Source organism: Pyxicephalus adspersus, chromosome 12, assembly GCF_032062135.1.
Source record: "Pyxicephalus adspersus chromosome 12, UCB_Pads_2.0, whole genome shotgun sequence".
Lineage (NCBI taxonomy): Eukaryota > Metazoa > Chordata > Amphibia > Anura > Pyxicephalidae > Pyxicephalus > Pyxicephalus adspersus.
In genome coordinates this window covers 11,909,630-11,932,664 of record NC_092869.1, presented here as the reverse complement: position 1 = coordinate 11,932,664, position 23,035 = coordinate 11,909,630, and the positions used below count along the sequence as shown (strand labels likewise).

At 36.9% G+C, this 23,035-nt stretch overlaps 1 protein-coding gene across 2 annotated transcripts in view; it reads left to right on the top strand.

The window, feature by feature from the left end:
- Positions 1-21,425, top strand: part of PLCB2 (phospholipase C beta 2) — a 96,222-nt gene extending 74,797 nt beyond the window's left edge. The window contains exons 24-32 of one of the 2 annotated variants that reach the window (XM_072428871.1): positions 2,558-2,636; positions 7,622-7,666; positions 8,959-9,160; positions 10,086-10,251; positions 11,399-11,475; positions 12,290-12,385; positions 12,882-12,939; positions 14,125-14,211; positions 20,075-21,425. In XM_072428871.1, the coding sequence (XP_072284972.1) occupies positions 2,558-2,636; positions 7,622-7,666; positions 8,959-9,160; positions 10,086-10,251; positions 11,399-11,475; positions 12,290-12,385; positions 12,882-12,939; positions 14,125-14,211; positions 20,075-20,479 (1,215 nt within the window). In that variant the 3' untranslated portion in view covers positions 20,480-21,425. The remainder of the gene's footprint in view (positions 1-2,557; positions 2,637-7,621; positions 7,667-8,958; positions 9,161-10,085; positions 10,252-11,398; positions 11,476-12,289; positions 12,386-12,881; positions 12,940-14,124; positions 14,212-20,074) is intronic. The other variant, XM_072428872.1, reaches the window with a different exon arrangement.
- The last annotated feature ends 1,610 nt before the right edge of the window (positions 21,426-23,035 follow it).

The window sequence follows — 23,035 nt, the reverse complement described above, 5'->3', positions numbered from 1 at the left end:
ATTTAAAAAAAAAAATTTCATGAAAACCTGTAACGCTTTTGGTACAGAAATCTAGACATCAGTGTAACGCCCAGGTGGTTAAAATGTGGCTTAACCTCTTCAAATTGGGGTTCATAACATTCATTAACATCGATATCATCCTCCTGTTCCTCATCTGACATGTCATAGTCAGTAACAACAGATGTAAGAGGGACTGGCACTGGATTCTTTGCATCATGTGGCATGGCTTCAGAGCAGATTCACAATTAAGGATAGACTATTTTTTCACTTAGTCTTCTTCAAATTCCCAGCAATTTTACTCATACAGAAGTAGCAGTCGGAGTGATGGTCTTTTGGCTCACGCCAAACCATAGGCACATCAAAAGGCATTTTATTCCTTTTCCCATTCAACCATTGTGTTAGGCCAACGTAACACACCTGACAGCAGATATGAGGTGCCCAGCTTTTATCCTGATCTCCAATTTCACATCCAAAGTAATAGTTGTAAGCACCCTCTTGGATAGGTTCTTGCGTTGATCACACAGGGTATGGTTTCCACAAATGTAGCAAAAATTGTCCGGTTTATTAATACAGCTTTGCATACTCATCTTTAGTTTAAAACAGACTCACTATGGCCTAGCTGTACTATCCAAAAAGGTGGTTTCGCTCTAGAGACAAACCCTTGGTCCATCTAGCCTTATATACCTATTTCTGACGTCAGCTCACTGGCTTGCCCAGACATGCCCACCTGCTGCTGGAACATGCACGCCACCAGGGAGCGTGATTCAGCTGAGGTGGCAGCAGGCATAGTGGTAGCTGCAACTGTTAAAATGTTCCCATGTAAAAATACATTACCCAATTACCGACCATTTGAACAGTTATAGCACGCCTATAACTTAAAATCTGTATGTGACAGGCAAATTCTGAGTTCAGATTTGGAATCAGCACACTCGATATCATGTAAATCACATGTGTTATTCCCAGTAGCAAAATTGTTTTTGTGCAGTGTAATCTACAAGCAGAACTGGATGTACTGTTTGACTGGGCAGCAAATGACATTTAATATAGATAAATGTAAAGTTATGTCAGACCACATCTGGAATACGCAGTCCTGTTTTGGGCACCAGTTCACAAAAAAGGAAATTGTGGAATTGGAGAGAGTGCAGAGATGTTCAACTAAACTAATAAAAGAAATAGAGGAGCTCAGCTATGAGGAGAGATTAGCTGAACTGAATCTATTCTCCATCTCTTGAGAAGAGATGTTTAGGGGGGCTATGATCACCCTGTATAAATATATAACTCGTCCATATATAACTCTCTTCCCAATTATTCACTTTGAGATCATTACAAAGAACACAAGGGTGCTCTTTGCATCTGGAGGAAAAGAAGTTTAAGCTCCGGATAAGGAAGGGATTCTTCACTGTAATGTCTGTGAAAATGTGGAATCGGCTCCCTCAGGAAGTAGTTTCAGCAACTACTATATTTTTGATTTAAGCTGGATGCTTTTCTAGAAGCATAGAATATACCTGGGTATTAGGACTTTAAAGTAAAAACTGACTGTTGATCCAGGTAACATCCGATTGCCTTATGGAATCAGGAAATAATTTTTCCCCTGTTAAAGCAAATTGTACCAGGGTTTGTTTTTTTACCTTCCTCTAAACCAACTATGTCCATAGGGTTTTATGTCTGGGATATGTTTATTTCCTTAGTGGTTGAACTTGGTGGACTTTTTGTAACCTGACCTACTATGTAACTATGTAATTTCATATTTTTTTTTTACTCTGAGATCTTGTCAAAAACAGTACTTCATGCTGCAACCTGACAGAAACCCCTGAAATAGTGCAAGAATTATTAGGTGGAACAAATATTGTGTAGGTCACCCTAGTACCACCACCTCTGACCCTAAAAGATAAGGTCTTTTAGACTGACAGTATAATGGCCAACCTAAGGAGTGCATATGCCAGGCTAAGAATGTTGCTAAGGCAAAGCAGTTGCTTCGGGTTTTACTGTTTATCACTAACCCCAAAAACACTCCTAATACTAAAGCATTTACCTACACTTAACCCCACACCTACCTGAATACTTTAGCCTTCTGTGAACACAGTAATTCTAAATCAGGCCATGCTATTTACACACATTGATGTGTATTATAGAAAAAAGATTGCTAAAAATAATGTCTGCTTAACTAGTAAATTTTACCTACAATCCATAGTGTGATCATACAAACTCTCCTACCAAACATGGGGGACAAGGCAGCAATTTTGGAATATTCTGATTTTACTGCACTCATACAGCATGTGATTCAATCAGGTGAAGTTGCACATTAGACAAATGATTATACATATTTTACATTTATTATTTCCTTTTATTAAATGTATAATTGTATCGATCATTGAAAATAAATGCGTTAATCATACATTTCTTAATATGGGTCTTCCAAGAATGGAAACTTTCTCAACTACAGGGACTGTTAACAACATGCTGTTATGTTTACTATACCATACTTTTTGATTTATCACTGTGTTCCGGCTTTGTTAGTGCAGCAGTCACATTTCTTCCTGTTTTATCTGTCACACAGAAGTCTAACAGTCCTCAATCAAATGGCATTGGTGGTTCTGCCAGAGCATCTGTTAAATTGGTACAGAATGGTCCTCAAGGTAAACCATTTTAATTTAGTTGTTTAATCTAAATTGCTTATGTCTAAAATGTTGAATTTCATTGTTTGCTGATCTCTGATGGGCTGCTGTGGATTACTGTAAATCATTGTTCTGCTCTGTAATTACATTTACCTAGTTTAAACATATGTTTCATCTGACGTGTTCATTAACTAAATGAGATGGCCTTTTCTCACTACAGTATGGGCACATGCAGTTTTAGTAAGCACTACATACTTGAGATCTAAGGGCTGAAACACATATTTGTGTGGTAACGCCGGTTACTGCAATCCACTTTCTATGCGTTAGATGGTTGTAGTTCCATTTTTTTTAAATGCCACCCAAACACATTAAGGTTACACAGCTGTGATGTACATGTGTTGCAGCCAACCACAATATGCAATAACACAGAACCCTGTGCTGTGTAGGATAAACCCATGATTTTTTTTGGTCTGTTCTGGTGCATTTGAAGAGTCTGCCTTAATATAACACTCAACAAAACATAAAATTATTCATAAGAACAAAAACAGTAAAAGTAGACCCTTTTTCCAATTGCAGTCCTGCCTACTGTATATTTAGGGAAAAATCTCAGCTTTCTATTGCCATCCTAACTGAGCAGAAGGCATTTTTTTACGTGTAAAGATATAGAAAACTAATAATCACTTTTGAACTACTAGCATCTACTTATATGAACAGTTTAAAACAACTAAAAAGTTAAATTTATTGTATGTATGTTTACCTGGCTGTGGTACTATAGTTGTAAAATTGGCTATTATAAAGTGTGAAGTGATATCAGTAACATGTTCTCATTCATTGCTATTTACTAGTATTGTTCCAAGTGGGGTAAAAAAATATAGAGGCAGATAAATTGTATGGAATATGCAATCCTTGGTGGTGTGGAGTTCAGACATACTCCCACTTTAAATCAAACAGGTAGTTCACCCTTTATGCTTTAACATTTAAATAAATGAAAACAACTGCTCTTATTCATTTGGATATTAAAGCATAGATTGATTAATGAGTGGGAAATCAGCACCTGGCCAGCTTCAGTCGCCCATAACCTCTGAATAACCAAAGTGAACTGCCCATCTGATTCACAGTGTAAAAAATATCCTGAAGTATCTTCTATAGGGTTAGAAGCCCTGTTAGGGTATTTTTTTTATCTTTGAGTACCTTTGGGAACATTTTCCTTCATTTCCTTTACCAGAGATAAAACACAGAGAAAAGCTACCACAATGGGCAGGTTCTTCTTAGACGGATCCCAATTAGAAGATTTGCCCCCATCACTTGTTCTGGGAAAAGCACTAAGATTTTACATTTCCCCTTTCTATCTGTTTGAGTAATTTTGGTTACCAGTACAAACAGAGTGAATCTCACAAATGGGGCTAACAGATAACTTTACACTTTAGGTAACTTGTAAGGAGGGATGTGCAGTCATTGTCATGTGGTGATTAAGGTGGTGGGGTACCTAAGCAACACAAGCATTTTGAAAAGGCCACAATTTTTGTAGCTTATCCAGCAGAAGAAAAATTAACCAGAAGTATCCTACTGCAGCATATTGTATGTAGTTAGCTGTTTGCTAGTGTTGTTGGGATTGAAACCCAAAATTTAAGAACAAAGACCAAACAGATTTTAGCTTATCAGTCCAATAAATTGTACCTACATTTTTAGAAAGTACAAAAATACCTGAAATGCAGTGTCTTTGTTTCTTGTTTGAATCAGGTTCTCTCCAAATGTTGGGCACAAAGTAAACTACACAAATGTAGTCATAATGATGGTATTTATTATTACCACTAACAGTAGTGTGACAGTTGCTTCACAGGCTTCTTTTGGAATTCATCCAATCCCAACAGCCAATCCTGGAATGTCCTCCTTCTTTGATGGTCCTCCACACAGGCATTGACCTTAACTGTTCCAAAAGTAGGCGCATGTCATGTGAAGGTTTAAGTCAGAACTACTCACTACTAGACTACTCACTACTAAAAAGTAAGAGGGCAGTTTAAGCAGGATCTCTTAACAAAAAGGTTCCTAGTGTTCCTGAGCCCTCGTATTTACTCTCAATCCTGTTCCTCTTTCCAGTACCTTGTTGCTGCATCCTGTGCCCGATACTCCGCTCCTGGTGTCCCTGCCCTTGATTCCTGCTACCCTGCTGACTGACTTCCAGATTATGACCCTACTTTGTGTCTATCAACAACATCTGCCTGTTGCCAGCCTTGACCTTTGACCTGCCTTCACCTACATATCTACCTGACAACATGGTGTTTTGCCTTCAGTTTATTCTCACTGTCATCTGTGTTCGAAAGAGCCAGATGTTTGCAACCTTGGGGAGTCTGCCTTGCAAGCCCAACGCCTCATAAGTGGTGCCCTGATGAGCACTAGACTTTAGTTCTTGCATCCCTTGGTATGCCTTCATTATCCACAATAGACACAAGAGGGTCTACTTGGTACGGGCCAATTTCCTCATATCATGGAGTCAACTGACGTTCTTCAGTGAGATTTGTTGTTTTGAGGTCCAAAAGAATGAGGTGAAATTTTGCAAAATTTCCTAATCCTACTGCTCAGCTGTTGGGTCTTTTACCATCTTCACAACTGGCTAAACCTCAGGCCCAGCACATGCACCAATGTCAACAGCGACCTAAACACTTTGGTACAATCACATTGTGTTTACTTATGGGACTCACAGCTCTGCAATATCTTCATATCTGAATGATGGATCATATTTAAATCGCCACCTAGCCTGGCCTTGAAATTAGACTGGAAGGGAATCGATAGCAGTACTTTGGAAAGGTTTATCAGAAGCATCAAGGATGATTTGACTGGCTGTGATTGCCTTACTATCCCAGATGATCTTATCCACAACTGCACTAAGTTCAATATTTTGTTTCAAAAGAGGACTAAGGGTCAATTCCTGTCTCATCAACTCTTTCACCTGGCCCTACTTTTCATACCCCTAACCTTTGTTGTGCACAGTAAAAGTAGATTTTTCTATCTTTAGCCCTCTGAAGATTCCAATCTCCAATGCTGAGGGCAACAGGAAGAGTCCTTATTTCCTCTCCTTTCTCTAACGTGCAGATCTGCCATGTAGATATGCCATGACATGTTTCTGGGCCTAGGCCTTCCTGGACTTCTTGTCTGCTGGAAATGTTATATATTTGGGTTTGTTCAATAAACATAAGAATATGATTGTACCTCTTGCCAAAACATTCTGATGATTGAGTGAACTATAATTTCTGGCATTTTCCTGTATAGCACTATGTTTAACAAATACCAAGCTGAGATGTTACCTCCTCATTCTCTGTTTGACTGTGAATTCTCTCCTGGAATTTTGTCTACCCCTGTTATTCCTGGAAAGGTATTATCCAGGTGTATGAAAGACAACCTAGAAAGACTTGGTTGTATTTGAAAGTCAACTTATCCAGCTAAAGTAAATTTTAAAAAAAATTTGTAGCCAAGAAAGATAGATTCTCTGTCTTTACATAACTTACAGAAGACAAAATAAAATAACTGTAAATAACAAGTACCTTCTGGCATTGATATTAGATCTGTTCAGTCAACTGGAGGTGGCTTCATTTTTCACTAAAACTGAGCTACATAGGGCCCTCAACCTCTTCCAAATTAAGGAACATGAAGAATGAAAAAAACTCTAAGCACCTGAGATGATATAAGATATCTGGTAATGCTCATGGTAATGGTGTATACATCATTGATTTATTAGACAATATCAATTTTTTCAGTGATCTGCTACTCTCATCATGAGCATGCTAAGATGGTAATAGCATGTCTCCAACAGCATGGACTATTTTTTCCCGATAACAAGAAGTGTCTTTAGGCTAAATATATTTATCTCTGAATGCCTGTTGTTAAATATGCTCCTTAGTTTATTGAGCCTTTCACAGTTTTGAGGTAGGTTAACCCAGTTACTTACAAATATAAGTTAACTCCAGACCATTGTGTTCATAACCTATTCCACTTGTCTCAAACTGGTAATTCTAAATCAGTAATTTTGTAAGTCTGGATGCAAAGGGGGTGTACAATGAGGTGACAGAATTTTTTCATGGAAACCTTTAATACCATGTACACTGGAAGGGAATTGAGTAGTCTTTCTGGGTATTTTGGGCATCTTCAAAGATTTGAGCAGTTAGTTGCACCTACAGTACCCTAAAAAGCTGTCAGGAGATAAAAGGGGAGTGCTCTTGTGAATAAGTGCCAGCTGAACTGTTTCACTACCAGTGCCAGGGCTTACGTTCTTACTGACACTCATCCATTTCCAGCAGCCTTTTCTGGAACTATCTCCTTCTGTGTTGTTCCTCAAAGTCCTTGGACTATAATGTTCCTGTGCTTCCAGAACCTAGAACCCTAAAAGTACAAGGCTAAGGGAAAACAGATGTCGTGTTATACCCTTTGAAGTTTGTAGAAGAAAAAATAACTTGTAAATAAATTGTTGCCATAAAAAGTGTTTACAGTATTTTGTGGACTCCTTGAATCCCCCTTTGACACTCTTCTTTTTTATGTAATTTGTATTGAGAATTTTAATCATAAATAAATTGAAGAGTAAGTAGAAATTACTTAGAATCTAGCATTGATGTGTTCAATAACACAGAGCAAACTATAAACTCCAATTAAATTTGCAACGGACAGAAAATCCACAGAGGGAAGTCAGGCCACCACAGGGAAGGCAAAATTAGCCGTGGATGATTAAGGTCCAAAAGTTTCTCTATTTCATTGTGCTTGTCTATCTGTTAGGGTTTTCATCCCCGTGATTTCTCTTATCAAATTCTATAGTTCGTTTTTAGATGAAATAGTAATTGTTTTAGCGCTCACTTCTTTAAAGTGTTACTCTAGATTGGTATACTGACCTACACCGGGATCCAGCACTGCACCACCTCCCGTAATATCTATGTTCATTACTTCATGCTAATAATGCTCATCAAACACAATAATTACACACATAAATGGGTTCAATAAAAAATACTTTGTATGTGTTTTAGGGTCTATGGGAGCTGAAAAAGCAGATGCTATGAAAGAAGCAGCAGGTAACTTCAAAATAAAAATAGTCACACATTTGCCGATCCTCATTTATTTTAGTTATAAAGAACTGGCTGTATTGTAATGCAAGGGGAGATATAGAAACAAAAACTGGGGAATGCTGATTGCAAGTCCAATAAAAAATAATATACAATACAATTACATTTGTCATCAAAATCATTGGAATTTGCTTGTTATTATATTAGTTATAAAGACATCAACAGCAGATAAAACACATCACTATGCTAATGTACTATACATAGATATCAGGATTCAAATAAAATATTTTTTCAAATGTTGCATCCTATATGTTAAAATTACAAATAACTGCAATTCACAGAACTCCAAGCCGGATCACAATCTCATCTTCATGGCTTGAACATACAGTTTGTCCTACTATACTCCTATAGCTCCAATTATTTTCGGTGTGCACAGTTAAATGACCCCCTAAAATCATGCTAATGATATTTTTCTCATCTGATAGGTGACTAGGAAAAAAAATCCTGTTCAAAGTATATTTTATGCAAAGAGCATCAAGTTTTTTTGTGCACTCCATCAAACATTTATACCCTGCCTCTATTGCTCCTTTCCTGTATTTACTCTGATAAATCCCTAAAAAGTAGCCTTATAGTGGGGGCACACAATATAAAATGACCCCAAAGCCTGATATCGGGAACCCTAGAGGTTTACGTGATATTTGTATTGCTGTTATTACAACAATACAAATACCTACGTTTCTGAAAGTCAGTATTTTCATATGTTTATGGTAAAATCACCATTGATTATAGTATCTTAAAATCCTGAGTTTTCACAGAGCCCTCTGAGATAATAATTCAGAATTTTGAGATACTTCATCAAAACTTTATTTATGTTGTACTACTTGGTTCCAGTAATGTTCTGCAAAAAAACTTGAGCTTCTTTCCTATCTATTCTTCTTCTCTATTTCTAGTTTGTTGTAGTGATTCTGTCTCTGGATTTCCTACCTTTTTTGACACTGTGTTTCCATGCTTAACCCCTCTGAGTCTCTATAAGTCTGCAACACTCTGGCCATTACAAACATATGTTATGTATCAAGATAACAAAGGCCAAGCATAGCATGATGGCTTGGTCTCGAGCAATCAGCCACATTTAGATCAATTTAGCCTGATGATCAAAAGATGACTCATAGCTATTCTATATTTCATCATGCTTTTTGTTCTGAATTGAAATTCACTGCATACGACAGCCCTAAATTTACACATTCATTAGGCAGTAAATGCAAAAAGTTAAGTAAGGACTAAGATTTGCGCCTACCTTCTAGAACCAGAAACCACAAATCAAGATGAACTGCAGAAACAGAAAAGTTTCTTAAAGCTTCAGAAGAAGCATGAGAAGGAGCTGAAAGAACTGGAGCGAAAATTACAGAAACGTCGGGAAGAGATTCTTCAGAAATACTCCAGTGCCTTCAGTGATTTGCACACACAGCTTAACAAGAAATCCAGCCGAAAGGGTCAAAAAAAGAAGTATGTCCCATATTTCTTATATTGTATCCATTGCTTTAAAAATTATGTAATGCTAAATAATTATTCATTCATAGTTACATAGTAGGTTACTAGTGTTCAAACACTAGGGAAATAAACATATCACAGATATAAAACCCTATAAGACATAGTTGGTCCAGAGGAAGGCAAAGAAAAACCCTGGTACAATTTTGCTTCAAAAAAATTCCTTCCTGATTCCATGAGGCAATCGGATGTTCCCTGGATCAACAGTGACTGTTATTTTTACTTTATAGCCCTAATACCCAGTTATGCATGTAGTTAATAATGCAGTTGAATCATTTGTTTTTTTTTCAAGTCTTAGCATCAGGCCAATATAGAGGTAGGAGAGGTACAGCCTTGCGCACTGGGATACGGAGGAGGGAGTTCTTTCTCTGCATTTCCATCTTATGCAGGGCTTGGCTGTCAAAATGCTCTTCTTTTTGCCCTAGGAGAGAAATTTTAAAAATATTTTTACAATGTGTATTTTTTCAGTCATGACTACATAGTTTTAGATAGGGTGAAAATATGAACCACTGTCATGTTTTATTGACATTCATGGCTCCATTGCAGAGATTTCCCCTTACTTTCTGCTACTGCAAAAACCTTTTATTAGACATGGGGGGAAAGCTGCAATAGGGAAATAGACAACAATAAAAAGAAAAGGTTCTAGCTTTCCCCTACTTAACAGTAAAACCTAGCAGAAGTTCTAATCATTACACAATATCAAAGAAGTTTGATTTCAGTTATAAAAACATAAAAATAACTGTTGTTTGTTTACATTAAAGGATTAATAAGTTGCAAGGATTGTATTTTCCGTCAAAAGTAAATGGTAAAGGAGCTTTGCTGTTATCGTCGTAGAAATACTGGAAGCTTAAAGCCACCATTAGTAACTTTGTTCATATTATAGAAGTCTGGAGGATGATTATGGTTCTATATGGGGTGCTGGAGAAATCCCCGGAAAACCAGATCCAAAAATAGTGGAGTTGAAGGAGAAGATGGAACAGGAACTGACACGGGCTTCTGAGGAGTTTTACGAGAACATCTGGAAAAGGAAGGAGCAACAGTCTACAGAAGTATGTAAAGAAGTTCCAGCTTTTTATTTCTGTAAATATTATGCCGACACTGTTCAAAACAAACAGATTTAAGCTACGTACACACGTCAGATTTTTATCGCCCGATAATCGGCATCGGCCAATTATCGGACGAAAATCTGCCGTGTGTACAGTCGGTGTCGTGTCGGTGTCGTCCATCGTCCGGACGACCGACCTGCCGGATCCACGGACGATGGACGACAGCCGATCCTAATGAAAGGGAAGGGGGAGAGCGCGCAGCAGGGTGCCGCTCCGTCGCTCTCCCCCTCCCCTCTCCATAGAGCATGAACGGTACTGTATGTACAGCACCGTTCATGCATCATGCAGTCCCTTGTCGTTGGAAAGGATCGTGAAAGATCCTTTCCAATGACAAAAATTGGAAGTGTGTACGCAGCTTAAGGCTTAATATATGCCCAGTTATTATCTCATTTTGTTGCTTGTGATGAGAGATCATGACCTGGTTAAAAAATTATAAATTATTTTGTATTTGAAAAAAAGGCAAATCAAGGTTGCCAACAATAATTTTTTTCTTAGGGTCTTATAAGGTTATGAGTTATTTGTTTTTGGCTGAACTACCTTACAACCCAAATATTATGTCCTCAGATATATTTTTAATTCTTAAAAAAATTACAAGCTTAATCATTCAAAGACTTCTCTAGTGTGAATTCACTGTACATTTCTTTCTCTGTTTTGTTTCACTTTTGACCATTGGGTAATATTGCTTTGGGTTGTTCAATGACATCCTGAACACATTTTCCATATTATAAAATACATTTGCATTCCAGTGATATATAAATAAACCGAAATCCATCCCTTCCATCCAGCACTAACTACAGCAGTTGTGTTGGCTGGGGAAGTCAAGGGCTGAAATCTCACGCACCTTTCAGCATCACTAAAAGGCATCACTAAAAGAGCTTCATTAACCTTTCACGGTTATTCCCATAATGTAGTGTTTGTGGAGGTAGTTCCTTTATGCTATTGCAAAACATATTTTAAATAAATATTAAAAAAAAATTATTATTTATAAATAATATTTGATTTTTTTCTGTTAGTTCCTATTCTCATCCTATAGATTCAGCTGCAGATTATTATGTATTGATATACATTTTTTTCTTTAACTGTTTTACAGCAAATCAGCAAATTGTTAGAGCTAGCTCAGGAGAGACAGACATCAGAACTGAAATTCCTGAAGGAATCTACAGACAGGTAATGTTCCAGTCTTGTTTTTCAATGGATTTATGGTGCAAACAGGGCATGTAAAAATATATATATTATACTGTAAAAAAATGAAATGCTGAAACAAACTACACTTAACAGACTCTTTTTGTTCATCAATTAAACCAGTGGTCACCAACTTTTTCTGAACTATGGACCACTAAATGCATGGACTTTGGACTGTGCATGCACTGGGAGCTGTGTGTCACTCAAAAGGTTGAGAAACTTCCCCCAGAGTGATGTCATAATGCCAGAACCCCCCCACTGCCCCGACCTTACAATCCATATGGGAGACACATTTTTTATCTATAAAGTATGTTAAAGGATTTTAGTCGCAAAACAATATGATACAGCGTAGTTGTTTTTGTACCAGGAAAACAGTAAGCAACTCTTTGTGCTTTTAAGTCATCTTAGGTGGAAGATAAAGAAATGGTCAGAAATATATTATTTTTATTTGTGATACATTTCTGAACTATTGTATATGTGTTAGTTAAAGTAAATCTTTAACACATATACAATATGCGTTTATGTGAAAGTAAATCTATTTGGAAATGGAATGCATTAGATAGAAAATAAAAATTGTCGGAAATCAAAAGAAACAAATTCAGGACTATGTTAGAATGTTTCTCTATCAACTGAAAAGCAATTCAGTAAAAACTGAATATAACACAACTTGCTAGTGTAATTTTTTATATGAGGGGCCCAGGAATGAAAAGTGCTGCTGTGAGATATTGCAGCATGGGATATAAAACAGGAGGTAGGGCTGTCAGAAATGCATACATGTCACTGATATTTCTTTTCACAGTGACACTAAACTGATGAAGAAGAAGTTGGAAATGAAGCGAGTGGAGAGGCTTGAAGCGATGAGTAAGAATACAATGGACAAAGCTGCCCAGGAGAGGTATTTTTTTCCCCTACTGTTCCTATACATCTCTCAATCTGTAATGAAGTGTCAGGGAAAGCATGAATTTATGTAGAGATATGAGTTCTATATGAAATATAATCTGACATAAGTCTAACTGAACGGACCAACATATATTCACTCCAAGTCCATTCACAGTTTGGTTTTATATTTATTATTTTTTTATTACAATGGGTTTGTAACATCTGGCCCACCAGCCCAATCATTTTTACTACCACTGATACCATACATGTAAAAACAAAAAAAAAGCACACACATTTTCTGCCATTCATGTCATCAAACATCTCTCCCCCTGAGAAATCTTTCCGTGACGTCTGCTCTGAAAGCACTTCTAGAATTTTAATCTCCTGGGTGTCCTGCTGCTTCAACTAGTTCCTCCTGATCTCTATTCCTTTCATGGTTCATCCTATGGATAGTTTGAATATTAAAAAGAAACTTTACAATTGATAATTCACATTTTTCCTTTTTTTTCCAGGTTGAAAAAGGAAATAAACAATTCACACATCCAGGAAGTGGTGCAGGTGTTGCAAATGGTGGGTTTTACTACCTAACATACAGTCATTGTCTTCTTGTAGCTACAAACCAGTACATATGAGTCTGGACCAAAATTTCCAAAGATTGTAGCACTGTTTTCAGGCTTGCCACTGCTTAGTGAAAATTGTGTCATAAACTATTGTGGAAAATTGCAAGACCTTTAAAATATAAGTTAAAAGTAAAATTACATTATAATACCATAATATATCAAGTGTATCAAACACCATTTGTTCTGTCCAGCGATGTCACTTGCAGCAGCAAGGAGAACTAGAAGAAATAGTAGCAGCCCCTGCTCCCCTTTAGCTGTGCTGCCTGAAATGTATTTTATCAGCATCCCCGGCACACACTGTGAGGCTGTGCACAGCTAAAAGGGATTTTAGAGACAAATAACTTCCAGACTCTATCCTGTGCTGCCATTGGCTGCTGGGACTTTAAAGCCTTTCTGCTCGCAGTCCCCAATGCCTGTTGTAGTGTTAGGTTAGGCTGACGTACTGCTGGTGTATGAATTTGCATGATTTACTGTTGCTGACCTTGTTTGTTTCTGACCCTATAAATGTATGCTGCTTGGACTGACCTTTTTTTTTTGCCCTTGAATAACTTGTCTGATTACCTGGGAATGACCTGGCTTTATATTCTGGACTTGTCTCTGCTGGAATCTGGGTACTGCATTATTTGTGGGCTCCTGGTTCTCTGCCAGCCCTTTCCCAGAAGCAATCCCTTGGGCTTGGGACCTGGGGGCAATTGTGTATTGGGAAACACAACCAATTCCCCAAGGTTGAGTGGGGGCATGCTTTAGGTAAAGACTATAGTGTTAGATTGGGGTCTGGTACTGTACTGTTGGGGGACCAGGGCCTTACAAATGACCTTTGTGTAAACACCCTGATTTGGTAACTTGACCTTCTATACAATTCCAAAAACACTTTACTTAAAGATAAATTAATATGAATATTGCAGGTATACTGTAGTGTGCAGACCTAAACATTGATAAATAAAGCTCCTGCACCTATGGATAGCGGCTGTATCTTTCTTAATACATTGAGGGGGACACATGAAGTCTTTAATTCCCAGGTCATACTCAGCCTAGGATATTCATTTCTCTTCATGCCTACCTCAGATTTCTGATAGTGTCCTGAAGGATGGATGTCCTTTCTGCAGCCATCCTCTCAACTTTTTTTTTTTTGTAGGTATCCGATAAATGGAACAACCATCAACAAAAGTTAGAAGAAAAACAGAATGAGGGTCTCCAAAAAATCAAAGAGAAAGGAGAACAGGTAAATGAAACTTAATGTCATTAGTTATTCGTGGATGAGTGGTCCAGCAATCCTAAAATGGAATTCTTAAAAAGCGTTTGATATTATTGGCCAAGTGTTTCCAATCGCAGACCAGATCAGTTCCAGGTTTACTGGATCACCCCAGATCTCCCATTATAGACTATATTCTTTAGTTTTGGAGGGCTTTGATAAATTGGGCCTGTACAGTTTTTTCTGTTAAGGACAGCAAAATAATTCATAACTGAAGAGAAGCCAGTCATCTAACCTTGATGGGTCACATTGTTGGGCTCCCCTACCAGGTTTTTTTTCTTTTTTTTACATAGGACTTCCATTTAACTAATCATCTTCATAATCTCAATGCCTTTTTATGACCCGTAAACATAAGAGGCATTGGGCGGAATTAAAGTCACAGAATCAACATTCTCAGTGAGATATTTTCTTGTTATAGACAAGAAATGTATTCACTTTGAGATCATTACAAAGAAAAAGAGGGCACTCTTTGCGTCTGGAGGAAAAGAACTTTAAGCTCTGGATAACTCCTTGTAAACAAACAAACATTGTAACTGGGTAAATGAGTGGTAGCAAGGTGGAAGGTTTGGTTCAGTGCACAGTCTGTCATATGTATGCACAAATGGAGCAACAGCTCCTAGGTGAAAACCGCTGTGACAGATGTGAGCATGTCGCCTTCTGGTATCTCGCATTGGAGAGCTGGAGAATTGCATTGCAACATTAAATCACTGGATCACCTTGAGAGGGGTCTCCTGCTCACTGAGCAGGCAATAATGGCTTAGATATGGAGAGGGAGAGGTTAATCAGGATGAACATATAGGGAGTTAGGTTAATGTAATTAGAGGGAGTGGTAGGGACTCCCAGAAAAGGAAGGTCAGCCCTGTGTTTGAGCACCCCAACATGTTTGCAAAGTTATTTGAAGATGTGCAGGTGGCAGACCCAGTGGTGGCAACTCTAGATGTTACTGCTACCCCTAACAGCCGGAAGAGTAGCACATCTAGTATTGGTGGGGAGGGAAACGCAAGAAGGAATTATAGGATTCTATGATCAGGAAGGGGAGATAAAATAGTTTGTCGCCCTGTCCCCCTGATGCCAGGGTTCGGCATGTGCTGGACCGAGTGGACAAACTACTGGGAGGGGCTGGACAGGACCCAGCTGTCTTGGTCCATGTTGGAACCAATGACAATATAGATGAAGGATACTTAAAAATAAGTTGAAGGAAAGGACCTCCAAGGTTATGTTCTCTGGAATATTGCCTGTACCATGCGCAACACAGAAAAGGCAGAGGGAGCTTAGAAAGCTAAATGCATGGCTTAAGTTCTGGTGTAATAGAGAAGAGTTTGGATTCATAGAGTACTGGGCTAACTTTTCATTGGGGTACAACCTATATGCCAGAGATGGTTTGCACCTAAATGAAAGGGGGACTTCTGTGCTAGGGGAAAGATTTAGGGGAAAGGTGGAGGGATATTCAAACTTGGACAGAGGGGGGTGGGACAGTCAAATACGGTGGCTGAAAGGTTAGTAAGGGGTTGGGGGGGGATAATGGATAAATATAAGGAGCTTCCCATGTTACAAACATTGGATTGTGCAGTACTAGTTGTACTGAAAAACAAAAGGATCTGGCAAACAATGCAGGTAAATACAGCAACAGTTTTAAGAGCCTGTTCACCAATGCTAGAAGTCTAGCAAAGAAGATGGGGGAGTTAAAAGCCTTAATGAGTGAAAAGGATTATGAGTTAGTTGGCATTGTTGAATCCTGGCTTTGTTCTTCACATGACTGGGCTGTCAATATTCCTGGGTATATTCTCTTTCGTAAAGACTGAGTCAAACAAAAGGGTGGTGATGTCTGTCTGTATGTGAGAAGTGATATAAAAGTGAATGTGAAAGAAGAAATTGCAGATGGAACAAGTGATGAGGTGGAGGCATTATGGGTGGAGTTGAATATGGGGTTGAATAACACACAATTAATGATTGGAGTCTGCTATAGGCCCCCCAGTGCTAAGGAAGAAATAGAAAATCAACTACTAGCACAGATAGAAAAAGCAGCAAAAAGTAGAAATGTTTTAATCATGGGAGATTTCAACTACCCTGACATTGACGGGAGTAATGGCACTACAGGAACAGCAAAAGGGAGGAAATTTGTGAATTTAATACAAGATAATTTTATGGTACAGTTTATAGAAGACCCAACTAGAAATGATACTCTGCTGGACCTAGTTCTTTCTAACAATGCAGAGCTTATAACAAATGTGCAAAAAAGAGAAACTGGGTAGCAGTGACCATATTATGATTTCATTTAATGTAAGCTGCAAACAGGAACCAAAAACAGGAAAGATAAAAACATTTAAATTTAGGAAAGCAATTTTTCTATTATTAGGGCAGCTCTCTGTGACTTAGACTGGGAGACAATATTGTCCTCAAAGAACACTGAACAGAAATGGGAATATTTCAAGTCTGTTCTACACAAGCACACTGAAAAATATATTCTAATGGGTAATAAAGAAAAGGAAATAGGATAAAGAAAAGGCAGATATACTAAACACTTTTAGCTCTGTTTACACAAAGGAAAATGGCAGAGCTCATGTCCAAATTCATAAAAGCAATGTCACTGCCTTAATAAGTCACAATGGCTCAGAATTGATATGACTGAGAAACAGCTGAGAAAAATTAACGTTAACAAAGCACCAGGACTTGATGGATTACATCCACGTGTCCTCAAATAGCTGGGCTTGGTTATTTCAAAGCCATTATTTCTCATTTTAGAGACTCTTTAGTCACTGGCAAGGTACCGATGGATTGGCTTAAGGCCAATGCGGTTCCTATTTTCAAAATGGGGGCAAAGTCATTACCAGGTAACTACAGACTGGTTAGTTTAACGTCCATAGTTAGAAAGGTCCAAGAGACTTTGAAAGAACCACATAGAGGAGTTTCTGCTAGAAAATAATAATATAGGTGATAGTCAGCATGGCTTCAAGAAAGACCGAAGTTGTCAAACAACTTTACTCTCTTTTTATGAGGAAGTAAGTAAACAGGTAGACAGTGGAATAGCAGTTGATATAGTGTACTTGGACTTTGCTAAAGCATTTGACACCGTACCGCACAGACGGTTAATATGCAAGTTAGGGTCAATAGGTTTAAAAAAGTCAATCTGTAAATGAATAGAGAACTGGCTTAAAGATCGCATCCATAGAGTTGTAATTAATTATTCATACTCTGAATGGTCTAAGGTTATTAGTGGTATACCCCAGGGTTCAGTGTTGGGACCTTTACTGATTAACATCTTTATAAATAATATAGAGTTTGCGATTAAAAGTACCATTTCTATGTTTGCAGATGACACCAAACTATCTATTGGAATTAAGTCCATACAGGATGTCTATATTCTACAAGCAGACCTGGATGTACTGTTTGATTGGGCAGCCAAGTGGCAAAATACATTTAACAGTGAGAACTGTAAAATATGCACTTGGGGGCTAACAACATGCATGCTTCATACTGTCTAGGGGGAATACACTTGGGGAGTCGGAAATGGAAAGGGATCTTGGGGTTCTGGTAGATCATAGACTTTTTAACAGCATGCAATGGCAAGCTGTAATATCTAAAGCTAGTAAAATACTTTCTTGTATTCAAAGAGGAATAGACTGGAGAGATGGAGACATAATCCTGCCCCTGTACAAAGGATTGGTCAGACCACATCTGGAATATGCAGTCCAGTTTTGGGCACCAGTTAACAAAACTGACATTGTGGAATTGGAGAGAGTGCAGAGAAGGGCAACTAAATCAATAAAAGGAATGGAGGAGCTAAACTATGAGGAGAGATTAGCTGAACTAAATCTATTCTCCCGTCAGGAGAGATGTTTAAGGGGGGATATGATCACCCTGTATAAATATATAAACAGTCCATATAAAAAACTTCTCCATTATTCACTTTGAGATCATTACAAAGAACAAGAGGGCACTCTTTGCGTCTGGAGGAAAAGAAGTTTAGGCTTCAGATAAGGAAGGGATTCCTCACTGTAAGGTCTGTAAAAAAGTGGAATCGGCTACATCAGGAAGTAGTTTCAGCAACTACTATAGATTGCTTTAAGAAAAAGCTGGATGATTTCTAGAAGCACAGATTATAACTGGGTATTAAGGATATAAAGTAAAGATAACAGAGACTGTTGATCCAGGGAACATCCAACTTCCTCATAGAATCAGGAAGGAAATATTTTTCCCCTGTTAAAGCAAATTGTACCAGGGTTTTTTGCCTGCCTCTGGACTAACTATGTCTTATAGGGTTTTATACCTGGGATATGTTTATTTCCCTAGGAGTTGAACTTGATGGACTAATATCTTTTAACTGTTCTAATAGTTTTTTATTGTTAATGTATTATTGAAGATCAGAACACTGTATTTTCAAAAGTGCATTGACTTACTTTAGATCTACAATCCTATAGTTTGTTGTTTTGACCTTTCCTGTTTCCTGTGTGATTATACTTGTTTCATGCAAAAGATTTCCTATGTCAGTCCTCAAATGATTTATAATAAATATTTTCACCTCTTTGCTAATGCATTGAGAGAATCATAAATATGTGGAAGGCTGTGACACATCCTATTATGATGAAGGCTTTTTATTTATAGAGATATTAGAATGCAATCTGCTAGAGACACCTGCATGTAATAGATATGATTAGAGTGCAGCTGAGTATCTGTAAAGATTGTGCTCTTTGTAATCTGTGCTCTGTTTTGTTGGTCTAATGTTAAATAATCTCCTAAATAACAAACAGCCTTGGGTCTTTGAAAGCACTCGGCTCTTGAAGTTATTTATAGTACTATAAAGGATTCTGTATTGAGGGGAAAGAAGAGGCTGCTACTGATGATGTTTCCTTTGAAAATGCTGCTTGCCTGATCTGACTGAGGATGCTGATTCTGTGACTTAATGTCTGCCCATGGCCTCCTATGTTTATAAGTATAAGAAGGCATTTTTAGGGGAAATGTCTTGATAACTGGCCAAAAAGAAACAACATTTCTCCATTATTTCACTGCAAAAGGGAGAACAATGTCACCCTATCAAAATAAGTGTCCATTTAACTATTCTCCTGGCATGATCAATATTTATTTGTACAATGAAGTCAGAGAGACCAGTCCTACTATATATACCAGTTCACCTATATGAACAGCCTACATATATGGTTTTAAAGTTTGACCATAGTTCTAGTATTTTTTTAAGTAAATGACCTGGAACAAACACGCAGAGCAAATTTATAGCAGAAAGCTTTGACATTGAATCTTTTATGATGCAAGAATAGCTGAAAAACCTACATGGGAGAGAGCAAACTTTTTGTTATGGCCTTGTAGGAGAAGGTCACAAAACAAACAACTGTAGGAAAATACCAACAATGGAGTCTTCACTGACATGCACATACTCATATGTAAAAATGAGTAAAAAACAAGTTTGAAGCTCCTATATTTTTGTCCATCCAGACCGATTGCCATAAAGCAACCTATGTTAATATTTTGTATAGAGTTAGTCTAAACTAATTGTAAATTAACCAAAAATATCCACAGCCTTATATGTGCTGCCACCATACCTGTTGCTGAGAATGACAGTAAAAATTGCTCAATTCCAGTTCTGTAACAGTACATACAGCTTTATGGTTTCAAGCATTTAAACCCTTCATGCCATGTCTGATGTCTCGGCATTGTGACTTCATCAGTTTGGGATAGAAATGGGTAAATTTAGATTTATCTAAGTACATTTGATTATATAATAAACTTAACTGAATATATAAAATAGAGTTGAATCTGCTTTTAGTAACTTTGATCATTTTTGTATTGACCAGTACTTATTGTTATTCTGTTTTCTAAATAGGCTCAGAAAGATCTTCAACAAGAATACCAAGAAAAGTTAAGGAACATGGAGGCGGAAGTGGCAGAGCAGGTCCATAACTGCATGGCACCATGGTTTCCAGAAGAGGCCAAATACCTTAAGAAACAGCCAGTAAACTGTGCAAACATGTGGGAACATCTTTTTAAAAAGAAAGTAGATTCTTCTGTTGAAAACAGTGAAACTAAAGCAAAAACAGAAGAGGAATTGGCAAAAGAAGTGGAAGTTGAAACTTTGCCAAATGACCCTCCTAGTGAACCTATATCTAAAGATCCTACAGATGATAAGAAATCGGAAAATGACATACCTCCCTCATCAGAATCACCTTCTAAACCAGAAGAAGAGTCAAAAGATGTGGAGAGAAAGGCCCCTCCTGAATTTACACAATAGGAATAGATTGGCTGAAAAATCTATTCAATGGGTGTTTATGGGGCAAGAACATCTATATCATGCAACATTCAACTTACTCAATGCAACAAGGACAACAAAATAAACTGCAGAATAAATTATTTTGAGTTTGGGATTATCGGGTGAATTTGATAAATAGTAGAAGGCAAAATAATATTTATCTATAGTTGTTCAAAATAGTTTTCTTCGTGCATGTATGTATTAGTAACATTAGAATAAACAGTAAGTTTATATTTCCCCTATGAAAGATGTTGTTATATACAAAATTTCTCTATTTAAGGCAAACTAAGGATTGGGAGAGTGAAAATTACTCACCAATCACTGTGTAGTGGAGGTACTGCTATTTTATTGGGGGGTTGGGGGGTAGTAATCATGTACATATGCATACTACTATGTAACAATATTCTGTTTTCAGTCTAAAGTTTAAAATAAATAGATACACTTGTTGTACATACTACATCTTCAAATGTATCTAAAGAATACAAAAAACATATAACCATACATACATATAAATCATATAATAAGGGAAACCATTAAAGAAAATAGCAATTTTTTGTTATTTTACATAATGTTCTAGCAAACTAAATGCTGTCTAGTTAGGGTTCTCAGAGGAAAAATTTTTGCACATCTCTCTTTCTAAAAATGTTACTTGCCCGGGCTTTATGTCGATGGACTTGCATTAATACAGCCAGGATGCCTGACTGGGTAATGCAAAATTCTGACTTTCCTTGGCTGCATGCTTCTTTTGGCCTTTCATTGTAGCTAGACAAAATTCCTGCTTATATAGGAGTCAGCTATGACAGTCTACAATATTCTGTGCTCACAAGTAAAGTTTAATAAGGATGTAACAATGCCAAATATGTAATATTTAGTGTCCATAAAAAATCAAATGGTGGATAAACAAGAATTTTTTTGTGTACCAGAAAAATCTAGAATGTGTTGTGCTGTGTTTTAGAAATGAGTTTTGATAACAATTCTACATTCTGCTTCAATGTTGTACAACTCTGAGTTATTAATGGTTCTCCTAAACTGACACACATCATTGCTCAAGTCCCAAGATGCATTTTCTTATCATCTTTTTTCCACTGCTCAGTAAAATGTAGAACATGCCTAAGGGGATCTGCCATACGTATAGCCACCCCTCCACCTGACACCATCTGACGCAATTACTGTCCGAAAATAGGCTTTTCTGAATAATAGGGCTCTCCCTTATATATACTCCTATGGGAGCTCTGATATCAAGCACTTAGTCTTGGGTAATCTGGTGCAGCAGAGCTGTCACAATAGTCCATCAAACTCACATGGTTTACAATTACATTGCAACAAATAGTTTATTAATTTAGTGTTGTTAATTACTTGAGCAAAAACATCTCTGCATTCTATTTTTTTTCTACAAAAAAAAGTGACCTTGGCAGCCCAAGAGACTAATCCAATAAAGCAAAAGAAGTGGCAGCAAATCCCACAACCACCATCATCTATCATACCACCATAATTTTCAGCTTTCTGGGATGGGAATTGGGAACACATTATAGCACAAATTATGTAGGTCATACAATTACTCCCACCATATGTCCAGTGACAGGAATAATGGGGATATATATATATATATATTTATATATATTTTATATATATATATAGATATACCACAATTATTGTCAGTTAAAAATGTATAGTTTTATTTAAATGTATCACCCACATTGATATACGAGCATGCAAAAAAGAGCAATGAAAACAAACTTATGATGTACAATTTAAAAATATAATATATATATATATATATATATATATATATATATATATGTTTCATACAATTATGCATGCCATGATTGCAATATCCTTATATTGGCAAGCATAACTGTATTTGTTTCACCTGAGCCATGACACATATATATATTGTATTTTTACATTTTTTTAGGATCAATAAGAAGCTACTACTAATCACTCTACTCCTATTACAATTGATGACTATCTTATCTGTGGTACTTTGGTCTGGTAAAGCAGAAAGTGATCTGCAAATCGTGTTACTATTAGTTACCATTGTCTATTTCTCATCAATGTATAAAGTTGTATGTCATAAGTTTGTTCTTATTGCTCTTTGTTGTATACTTGTATTTCATTATGAATGTTGAATTTAAAAAAAATTATACATTTTTTATTTACATTAATTGTGAAAAATATATATATATACATAAATATATATATATATATATATATATATATATATATATAAACCTTTGGGGGTGTATAGCACAATTAAACTTTTTGTCTCAATCCCAGGCACCAATTTTTCATGTTTTGTTAACAAACTGAATATTTTACATATTACATATAGGATTTTATGCAATAAAACATTTTAGATATTCAAATAATACATTTTTATAGATATTTATATATCAGGCTGAAAAAAAAACACCAATGGAGAAAGAAAGTGGGATTGTGTGATTTGGTTCTAAAACAAAAAGGGACAGCCCTCCAAATATAGAATAACTGGGATATATACAACAATGAAAATAATAAAGCAAATACATAGACTTGATG